The sequence below is a fragment of the Vicia villosa genome, linkage group LG6 (assembly GCF_029867415.1).
Source record: "Vicia villosa cultivar HV-30 ecotype Madison, WI linkage group LG6, Vvil1.0, whole genome shotgun sequence".
Taxonomy (NCBI): Eukaryota; Viridiplantae; Streptophyta; class Magnoliopsida; order Fabales; family Fabaceae; genus Vicia; species Vicia villosa.
The window spans coordinates 142,817,793-142,828,914 of NC_081185.1; the positions used below are offsets into that span (position 1 = coordinate 142,817,793).

Here is an 11,122-nt window from a genome sequence, read left to right on the forward strand (position 1 = left end):
AGGAACGGTTTCCTCCGGCGCCGCCGCCGTTGTAGGTTTAGAGAAGGGAGTGAGACGAGAGAGTCTGGAAGAGGAATTTGGGATTGAAGCAACCCTAGCCTTGTTTTTGTTTTTTACTATTTCTTTTCAATTAATTTTGTTAATAAAATCTGAATATAATAAATGGATCAAAACGAAAATAAGCTCTTGGGCCTGTCCGCTATTCATACCCCCCATATGGCCCATTGGTGCTAAGAACAACAACAAGAGATCCATTCTGGGCCGGGTTGCTAACGCACCCCCTCTTGGCCCATATCACGTTTTTGGCCACAAGAGAATGCTGAACCAGAAATAACTCCTTGAGTCAGACTCTGGGCCCTACGCCCAGCTACTAATCACACCCTCAAATTCAGTTTGCACCCCCTGTTTCCTTATTTTTTTTATGCTTTTAACTAGGCTTTGTCATTTCTTTTAATCAAATAAAAAACACTAGTTTTTCCACTATCATTTTAGACTTTGATACACAATTTTTGACACATATAAAAATAATCACTAAAAAATAGTAGTTTTAGGCTATTTTGTTTTGGTCTTTTACTTGATTTGAACTCATTTCTTCCATAAAAAATCCATAAAAAATAGTAGTATTTTTTAATTCATCTTTTGTGCTATATTTTTGACTTGTTCGACTTCATGCTTTTATGCTATTTGCTATATTCTACTTACCGCTTTATTTTCATGCTTCTTTTAAATCCTAACCTTAGGTAGAAACCATGATAATAATAAGTAGAATTCCTCATTCATATTAGGCTAGTTTTCTTAGGCTAGTTCTTTTCTTTTACAACTTTAATCCATTTAAAAATACTTGAATAAACTCCCATAAAAAACACCAAGAAAACTCATAAAAAATGACTAATAAATACTTTGACTAATAAAAAGGGAATGGAAGCTTGTAACTTCCCTTGCTTAAGGGATGTTCGAGTGCCTGGAGCTCCCTTGCTTAAGGGTTCCATTCAGGCGTAAGTTCCCAACCTCTAAAAAACACAAACCAAAGAGTAACTCGAGTTTCCCTTGCTTAAGGGATTTCCTCGAAACACTCAAACTCTCTCTCTCTTCTCTCGCTTTCTTAAGGGCACCGTTATTTCCGCTCCATTGCATCCTAGGCTGTCCCCTTGTGCAAGAGCGCGAACGTTAACGCCGCCCAACTAAAAAACACAAAAACAAACGAAACTATGGAGCCGAACTACGGCGCTCTGATTCCTGAAAAGGATACGTAGGCATCAAGTCGCGGGGCTTGAACGAGCACACTTGTAAATATTCTTTCTTTTCCCCGTATTTCTTTTGCATTCATTCACATGTAGACATAGACATAGTACACACCCTTTAGATAGAAACAAACATAGGTGGATACCATCGAGTACGATGGGCGCGAGGGGTGCTAATACCTTCCCCTCGCGTAACCGACTCCCGTACCTTGATTCTCTGGTCGCAAGACCCTGTTCCTTCCTTTGTTAGGTTTTCTGATATTCCTTTCCCTTATGGGATAAATATATTGGTGGCGACTCTGTTCATTTTTCGCGAGCGTGCGACAAAGTGCCCTAATAAAAATCACAGTTATGAATCTTAAACATTACGATGAATGCTATGAAAACAAAAGAATAGATGATGATGATGATAAATGAATGATAGAGTAGCGATTTTGATGAACACATTACCGTTGAGAATGAGACGGCGGTTGCTTGTAGGAGTCCGAAATGTTCCCAGAAAGGTAGGTCAGGAAAGTGAAAGAGTCAGGGTGAAGTGATATGAATATTTTGGCAAGTTGTAAAGCATTTGCGTTGTATTTATTAGATTTAATTAATATATAAAATATTAATTACAATTACTATAAATATTATTTATTTTATTTTAGATTTTTTTTTGTTATTTAGTAGTATTATTTTACTTTTAATTATTCAAATTCTTGAAATATTATGATTGTCAATTTAAATATATTTATATGAGAACAAGGTTTATTTTACACTGTGAACCAATCACAACCTTGTATCAGAATAAATCACACTTTAAATTAAAAATTCTTTTAATGACAAGGCACTTTGTTAGTTTTCTATTGGATGACAGTGTAAAATAATTTTACACTGTCAGTGGATATAAATTAAACTTTATTTATATTATTATGAGTTTAATGGATATGCACTGACAGTGTAAAATAGTATTACACTGTCATCCAATAAACAACCACCATTTTGTCATGTCATTAAATTTTTTTAAAATAAAAGAGTGTTTTAATAGGATGCATGATTGTGATTCGTTGACAATGTAAAACTATTTTACACTGTCAGTGTATCACCCATTTTCTCTATTATTATTGTTATGATACTTGGTTTTTTCTTTATATTTGTTTACAGTTAGTATTAATCGCCTTTGGTCCTCTATCAAGATATAAAGAGTAGCCACAAGATAAATATTTAAATATGTTGGTAAAAAAGTTGTAAATTATTTCTAAAAAGGGAATCAATTGGCATCTGATATCATAATACTTAGAATCATATATTCTACGAAGATATGAGAGTAACATCAAATACTGAAAAGGATGAGAAATAAATGGATCTGAAACCAACTAATCTAAGTATGAAGAGTGAGTATCCTAATAAATTATAGTTATGAATCCTTAATTATACGAAAACTAAAGGATGGAGATACATTTTTCAATCTAAATAGAATCAAATAGATGATAAAGCAAACTTTATTTTATATCAATAAATTATTATAAACAGAAAGTTAACAAACTATTACAAGTAGGTACCATTGTTCAACCAACCTCTTCATCTCACAAAGTGGGTACAATCTGGCTACATCAGTACAAGTTCATTATACAATCTATAACTATAACTACAACTAATTACCACAACGAAGGAACTTTGTTTTTTTTATGGAAAGGTGGAAAGAAGAAACTTAACATGTGTCTTTGGTGATGTTCGTTCCATCCATAACAAGTCTTGTGAAATTCTATACAATGTGCGTGCATTTAATTTTTTGGAATTGCAATTAAAAGTAAGAATCTTTAAAGAAGGAGAATTTGCAAGTATGAACTGTATCAAACTCATTACATATCGAGGGTTAGCTCTAACGTAGATATTCACTGTCTGAAGTTTAAGGCAACAACTATGACACTCTAACTCCTTTGAAAGGTCCGACACTTGTAACTTGGGAGGTATCATTATCGTTGTGACTCTAAAGTAGAAAAATTAAAGAGTTAAAATACAACAATAATAAACAAGCTAAAACGAATAGGTTTTCATGTTCACCTGATTTCGGATATGCATCTCCGAAATTATTGAAAATGTGAAAATGGGTGATTTCGGAGATGCATCTCCGAATTATAGGGATATTTTGAGGTTTCCAACAAGGGTCTTTACGCTATGGGGGTGTACAAAGAAATTGTCAAAAATTATTGGGAGTCACGTTGTACTTTGTACTATTCAGAAATTTGTTTCATAATGTGATTATCTTGCGTAATATTTATAAAAGATTAGAAGGTCGTAAGTTAAATGAGAAAAAAAATTAGGGTTACGATTTTTAAGATAAATCTGTGTAACAAGTTTGAGTGGTTGTTAAAGGTTTGTGGGTTGATCATGTACAAAATATCATGTTGTAGTTCAAGATTATTTGAGTTGATTTTATAAAAGCTCAAGTTGATTTGTCAGTGATATGTTCTCAAGGAGTTAAAAAACAAGAAGTCATCAATCAATCATCAGTTCAAGCTGGTATATTTCCTTCGCAGTAGCAATAATCAAACTAATCAAAAAAAAATTGTAAGATGTGGGTCAATTCAAAGCAAAGTTATTGTCATGAGGGTGGATAATAAATATGATATTATCGTGAAAAAAATCGAACCCAGCATGAAAAAATCAAACATATTAATGTTAAATATCATTCTATTAGTGAAGCTAATAAGTCAAATAAAGTCAGTTTAAAGCTTTGCAATTCAAAAAATATATCGCATATATAAATGACCTAACCTCTTTCAAAGGAAAAGTATTCACTAATAAGTCAAAGAAAGTCAGTTTAAAACTTTGCAATTCAAAAAATATATCGCACATATAATGACCTAACCTCTTTCAAAGGAAAAGTTTGAAGAATGAGATCAATGCTTGGAGTATTCAAGAAATATTTCAAGGAGGAGTGTTAGATATTTTTCTTTTTTACATATTAATTACTTTTTTACTGTTGCTAATGTCATTATATTTGATTGTTACCGGTTAAGTTTGTAAAATAGGATAATGATGATTTGAATTTGGTGAACCCAAAAGTAATCTGGTGAACCCCAAAAGTCTAACTCACCTAAATTTTTTTACAACAAGAAAAATAAAGATGACTATTGATTAATGCAAACATATTGTAGATTTTATTTCAGTTTAACAAGTTTATGACAAAAGTAACTCAACTGGATCCAAGAGCTGGTAGAAATAGTAAGTGTCTCTTCCAATTTAACCGGAGGTCTTGAAGTGGATCTCATGCCCGTAGAAGATACATGTTTTATACCAAAAAAGATAGCTCCACTGATTTAAATTAGTATAATTAATGATTAAAAAGAGTTGGAAGGCCATAATTCAAGTTCTATTAGTGAAGTTTATAAAATAAACATGTAAACGGAAACTTTTTCATTGAATATGAACTGAATGTAAGCTACACTTATATACAAAATGAGTTACTTCTATGATAAGCTTCCATGCACCACTCATACACATATTTTTCTTAGCACTCAAGTAACTAACTTTCAACCATTATAACTAACTCCTAACATATTGGAGTTAGTAAGTAAAGAAAAGGAAACAAGACAAGAAGGCAAGAAAACATGAAAACTGTGATTTAAACATTCTTGATTCATCATCCAAGAAGTAGTCTATTGTGCAACCACCCTCTTCACCGCACAAACTATTATAAACAATGGCTACATGAGTACAAGTTCATTACATCAAACAATACATCCACTTGACCACATCCCCAAATACTCTCATTCCCCTATCTTAACTTGTTTAGCTGCAATATCCATCACTGGTTTCTTTTCAATACAACTTTCTTGTTTTTATTTCAAGGCAGTTAGTTGGATTCGAGGGATGATGGATGGCAGAATTCAATAGTGTCAATAAGCAGAGTGAAGGAAATTAACCTGTGCTCCTGGTGATGCTCGTTTCATCATTAACAAGTCTTGTGAAATTTTTAACAACATACGTGAATCTAATCTATGATAACTGCAGAAATAAAAAGTAAGAATCTTTAACAAAGGTGAATTTGCAAGTATGGACTTTATCAAACTCATTGCATACTGAGAGCAATCTCCAGTGTAGACTTTCACTGTCTGAAGTTTAAGGCAACAGCTAAGGCTTTTTAACTCCTTTGAAAGGTCAAACACTTGTGTGGTATCAACCTTGCTGAATCTCTGAAATATAAAAATGAAAGAGTCAAAATACAACAATAAGAAACAAACTAAGAAGCATAGGTTTTCATGTTCACCTGTTTAATAATAAGTTCAATCAACCTAGGAGCACTTTTGAGAGCACTGACAACATACAAAATGTCTTCTTTATCATTGAAATTGAAGTCCTCCAATTTCAAATACTCTAAAGAGCTGAATGAACTTGTTAGCAGCATGGGAGGAATATCAGCATATGGAGGAATAACATGATTTGGTGGAATACCAGCATATGGATACTATACATACAAACAACAAATTTATGAGATTATCTTTACAAAGCTTAGAAGTAGCAATAACACAACTTTCATTATAAATATTGGATTGGACAATCGATCAGAATTCAATACTACAATTTGTGTTGTTTTCTAACCTGTTGCATCAATTTGCCGAGAGAAAACTTCTTAATTTTTGGCAAACTTTTGATCAAACTTCTAGTACGATATGCCTTGAGTGTAAAATCGATCAGATTCTTTGCTTCCTTGAGACAAATTGACTTTGCGCCGTACAATACTAGCACTAAGACTTTGAGAGAAGGAGAAGTTATAACAAGATAATTAGAACAAATACATTCTTCAAGGCTGAGTTTTTCAAGAAACGGACAACCAGAAATAAGACTCTCAAGTGCACTGGACGCGAATGTAACCATAACTAAGTGAAGTTCAAGCAATTTTTTAAAGCCGTAGAAATTAGGTGGAACTGACAAGTCAAATGAACTAAATTTAAGGAAAGTCAATTCCTTACAAGAGAAGAGAATATCCGGCATTTTTTTATTTTCATCTTCAGGAATACAGTAGGTCTCAAGCTCGAGATGTTTAATATCCTTTGACATAAAAGGGATCCACATATTGATATTTTCCATTGAGAACAAAGAGCCACAGTATCCAGATTCGTCAATAGAAAACTTGCATACTGGCCCATTGCGGAGCATAAGAACATCCATGATGATTTTACAAACTACCGTGTCAGGGTCACGAAGACGCAGAAACCTTTCAAAAAAGTCATCATCATAACAAAGATGTGGGGCTGAAGTCCACATATACCTCCACTTTTTAGACAAAATACTAGTCCTAACTAGGTCTCGGATTTTCAAGTTTGCTAGGATACCATCAATGACATTGCTCGGTAAGTCACTAATTCGATCATTTGTATTGGCCTTCTTCTTCTTCTTCCGCGAAGTCCTCATCACAGAACTACGAATTCAAGATGAATTGTAAATAATATAAACATCTTTTATGTTTATTTTGCTCTTTTGCATAGAGTTGTAAAGCATTTGCATTGTTAATCAATATTTTTCACAAAAATTCACAAACTAAAGAACAAATTTCAAAAAGGGAATGAATTAATACTTGGAACCATATCATAGTACAAAAATCAGATCTGAGAGTGATTTCAAACTGAATAAATCTGAAAGTGAAATGCCCTAATAAATCACTGTTATGAATCTTAAACATTAAGATGAATGCTATGAAAACAAAAGAATGGATGATGATGATGATAATAGATGAATGATAGAGTAGCGATTTTGATGAACACATTACCGTTGAGAGTGAGACGACGGTGGCTTGTAGGAATTGCCGAAATGTTCACAAGGTCAATAAAGTGAGAGAGTGGGTGGAGTCATTTGTATGATGGAGTCTCTTACTATTTTTATTTAGTTAAATTTTAAAAACTTTTTATAGATACAGGAGTTTGACCCAAAAAATTATAAAACAAACTTACTTAAATGATTAGCTAACAACATTTAAAATTAAGTTCAATCAGTCCGGTGGTTCTTAAACTTAATTTATAACTTTAAGTTGGTCTTTTAGTAAATAAAATTTACATTTTGTTATAAAAAAATTACATTTATGTTCTTCTTTGTTAATCAACTTAGTCTATTAAATTAAATTTTGGCAACAAAGATGTTAAGGTAGGCTTAAATGACATTTAAATTGGTTTTATTTTAATATGAGTATAAATAGGGTTTTAGTACCCGTTGGTTCAGTGGTGATTGACGCTAGATTTGGTAGGGAGAACCACGGTTCGGTGGTGATAAACCAAAAAAAAAAGTCGGGCTTTAGTAGGGGTGTTCGCTGGTCCGATATTATAAATGATTTTTTCTTTTTGAAGTTGAATATTTTTTACTAGTTTCTATAACAGTTATGATATAAATTATACAGATTAATTAAGGTTGGTTCGGATAGACAGGTCCGCGGATAGAATTTTGAAAAGTCGATGTCTGAACCAACTAACATCGGATTTCATTGATTTGGTTTAGTTTTGGGGCGAACTAAAAAGTGTTCGAACAAAACACTATGATTTAGTTTGGATTCAAATTTGTCCGAACCAATAAACACCTATGTTTAATAGATTATTATAGTATTTACGCCATATTTAGGTTATGAAAAAAATCTCCATACCCAACTTGCACTAACGTTTATTCTATGGGTATTTTACACATAGTCATACTTGTTTTTGGTAATATTAGCACAAAATTCAATGTTTAGTTAAAAAATAATCAAATATTTTTCTTAAAATACTTAATAGTAATGTATTTAATAAGATGGTGAATTAACATGTAAACATAATAATAAAAATATATATTGTGCAGATATAATGAGAGGTGAATATTAAGATACACATGTTCACATGAAGTAGGTAAATTGGGGGTGTTATAGTTGGCTATTTGTTGGATTATTTGGTTGACCAGAAATGACTTTTGCTTTAAAAATGAGGTTTGGAATATAAATGATATTGTGTGGAAAATCAAGATTTTGTTGTGGAGATGATCTTCATTTGGTGATATTACTTATTCTATGTAACTTTTACGATTTTTGTAAAGAAAAGACCCGGTGTTTTTTTTATCGTGATTGTATTTGGTTTGTAATATTGTTTTTTTTGGACTTGTTTCAGTTTTATATATCAAGGTTGGAGAACCCTTAATCCTCTCTCTCTCAACAACAAAATATAGTTGTCATTTTCTGGATTAACCCATAAAAGTACCCGCGTCTTTACATATTCTTTTAGGCTATGTTTGGGAGTTTGGAGGGGAAGGGAGGGGAGGGCTTTGGAAAATAGGAGGAATTGAGTGAAAAGGATAAATAGATTTTGGGTAGGAGGGTTTTGGAGGGTTTGAGTTTATTCATAACACCAAAAACCCCATAAAATGGGGGAACTCAAAAATTGTATTGAAGAAGGGTTTTGGAGGGTTTTGAAGGGGTTACATAAATTTTCGATATATCTTTTACATTGTTATACTATTTTGAAAATTAAAAATTTAGTAGTGATAATAACTCTTTTATCATTCTAAACAAATTCATTTTTTCAAAAAATATCAAATATTTTCTTACATTTTTTTTAAATTTTATTTTTGGAAGCCTTCCCCTCCCCTCCCCTCCAAACTCCCAAACATAACTTTAAGCTGAACATAGTAAGTATCTCAAAAATAGATAGATTTTCTCTTAACAGAAACAATGTTCTATTTTTTACGTAGAATTTACACAACAACTTCTAAGGGTCATAGACGATAAATTACCATATATCTTATATTTTCTCGATAGTATATTTTTGAGAAAATTGCACTGCGCCTTTTGCAACCCTGTAAATTCAAAACTTGAAAAAAATAATTTAAACCAGAATCCTAAAATGGTTATCTTGTCTCTAGTATGAACACCAAACAACACAAGGAAAATGAAATGCATATCTATCCGATTCAATTTAGAGCTCATTTGGTTTGTCCCCAAAAAAAAACACAAAACATCAACATTCAAATAGAGATAAAAACTTAGAAAAACAACCTTAGACTACAACGAGTCATTGATACTAAAATTCATTTGAAATAAGATTCAAATCAATTTCAATTTAAAATTCATGAAGCTTATCTTAAAAATTAAACATGAAGCATTAATACTCAAATTCAAACCCATAAAAAACCTAAAAAGAAAATAAACGAAAAAAAATGTCAACAATTTTCTTGAGGAAAAGATCGTATTCAAGAGTCCACGAGGAAAATGTAGCAAGAGCTCCCATGGTGAAACAACATCGTTTCTAACTCTCTTCTAAAACTCAAAAATCTCTTCGCATTATGGTTTGTGTCGTTAAGAGATAAATAACAATGAGAAAATAAAATAAAGTCGTGTCATATTAAAATAAAGCTCATCGAAATGTCACCTATGTGAAACAAATTTAGTTTCACTATCGGTTAAGCGGTTGATTTAAGGATTCTTTAAAGTGGTATAAATTTTTTCTATTTTTTTTATCATTGCAATCTGATGACAGTCATCATAACGTGATTTTTACGAGCAAATTGGATGAAAACGAAAGAATAATGAGCAAAAGTCGTCATATCGTTGGAGAAAGATTGCTTGCAAACAAAGTTGGGAGTTGTCTAATAAACGCTTGGCTATGACAATCACTCAGACAAAAGATAAGTGGAATCAGGTTGATTGCCGCATATGAATATTTGGAGTAAAATTTATTGTGTAGCAAGGTTGTTGGATCAAGATCCTTAGTGATCTTGACTTTTTGTTAGCAGTTTGGTGTTTGCATCAATAGGGATAGTTATCGTATGATAGTTCGTTGTAATCAAAATATTATAATCAAACTTATCAAAATAGTGAAAGATCGTGATTATTTTCTAATGGTGTGCAATACTTGAAGAGTGGAGTCGGCAATGCGAGGACGATAGCAAAACCACTATATATCACTGTGTATCTTTTCTTTTTCCCTTACCTTGTTTACTTTTCTAGTACCCATTATCATGTTATTGCATTGATGCATTTCTTTCATTGATTGTATACCACATAAGTTCGACTTTGCTTATAGCGATTTAATGTGTACGCTTAGGTATGTGGTGTATCAATCTTATTGAAGTATCATGACTTCAATTGTGTCTTGTTAGAATCTATGAGTTGTGTGTTTTAAAATACTTTGTTGAAAAGCTACTTGAGTAGCCTTGTGATTGACTTACATTCCAAGAAATCAAACACATATAGGACATCATATACCATTTCATATGGATTGATTTATTAAGATGCTTCCAAGCTCTCTTGATTTGTGTTTTGCTTCTGTACCTCTTAAAATCTTTGATTTCGTACATGGAACCTAAATTGAATTTGTAAATGTCTAATTAGGAAAGGATCTATTTAACCCCCTTCTAGACCTATCATTGTACATATTTTCACCCAATAATGGTTATTCTATTGATTCCCATGATCAACCTCTTCCTCATAGTGTTCTTCTTCTTCAAAACTCAAATTTTCAACAATAATAATACAATTGTTTCCACCCCGCAGAACCCTAATGGGTTCCCTTCTCCTGTCTATTTGTTTGTTCCCGTTGTTGTTGGTGTTGTTCATCTGAGTTGTTAAAATCGTCATTTGTTTGGTCAAAGTAGTTAGGGTTGTAGTAAAATCCATAGTAATACCCTTAAGATCTTCTCTAGTCATTAGTTGATCGCCTATGGCTGAGTAAGCTACACAAAGAAATAGCAGATAACATGTTTTGATGCCACCTGACCCAAATAGAAACACTAGGGATTAGCAATTGTTAAACCTAGAATGAAAACACATGATTGCAAGTGCAAAACCTGTTAGATAAGCTCTAGAGTTCACCAAATAAAGAATAAAATACTGAATTTTATTATATGAAAAGATAACCTTGACGACAAAACCCAAAGGCATTTAAATA

At 32.3% G+C, this 11,122-nt stretch overlaps 1 protein-coding gene across 2 annotated transcripts; it reads right to left on the reverse strand.

Annotated features, from left to right (window-relative positions):
- Positions 1-4,506: 4,506 nt before the first annotated feature.
- On the reverse strand, positions 4,507-7,129 carry LOC131612611 (F-box/FBD/LRR-repeat protein At1g13570-like). 2 transcript variants are annotated; one of them, XM_058884376.1, is made up of 5 exons: positions 6,994-7,129; positions 6,197-6,645; positions 5,826-5,977; positions 5,494-5,691; positions 4,507-5,419 (listed from the first exon to the last, which is right to left on the reverse strand). In XM_058884376.1, exons 2-5 carry the CDS (start codon positions 6,636-6,638, stop codon positions 5,123-5,125), a joined length of 1,089 nt encoding a protein of 362 aa, XP_058740359.1. In that variant the 5' UTR covers positions 6,639-6,645; positions 6,994-7,129; the 3' UTR covers positions 4,507-5,122. The 2 variants fall into 2 exon arrangements, with proteins under 2 accessions (XP_058740359.1, XP_058740358.1); XM_058884375.1 differs by having other exon boundaries at positions 5,826-6,645.
- Between the last annotated feature and the right edge of the window lie 3,993 nt (positions 7,130-11,122).

Bases quoted from the DNA above. Each gene is read 5' to 3' on its own strand.
- LOC131612611 (XM_058884375.1), bottom strand. From the start codon at position 6,638: ATGAGGACTTCGCGGAAGAAGAAGAAGAAGGCCAATACAAATGATCGA. The intron at 5,692-5,825 runs GTTAGAAAACAA...TTGTATGTATAG, and splicing joins TCGGCAAATTGATGCAACAG to TATCCATATGCTGGTATTCC. The intron at 5,420-5,493 runs GTGAACATGAAA...TTTATATTTCAG, and splicing joins TTGAACTTATTATTAAACAG to AGATTCAGCAAGGTTGATAC.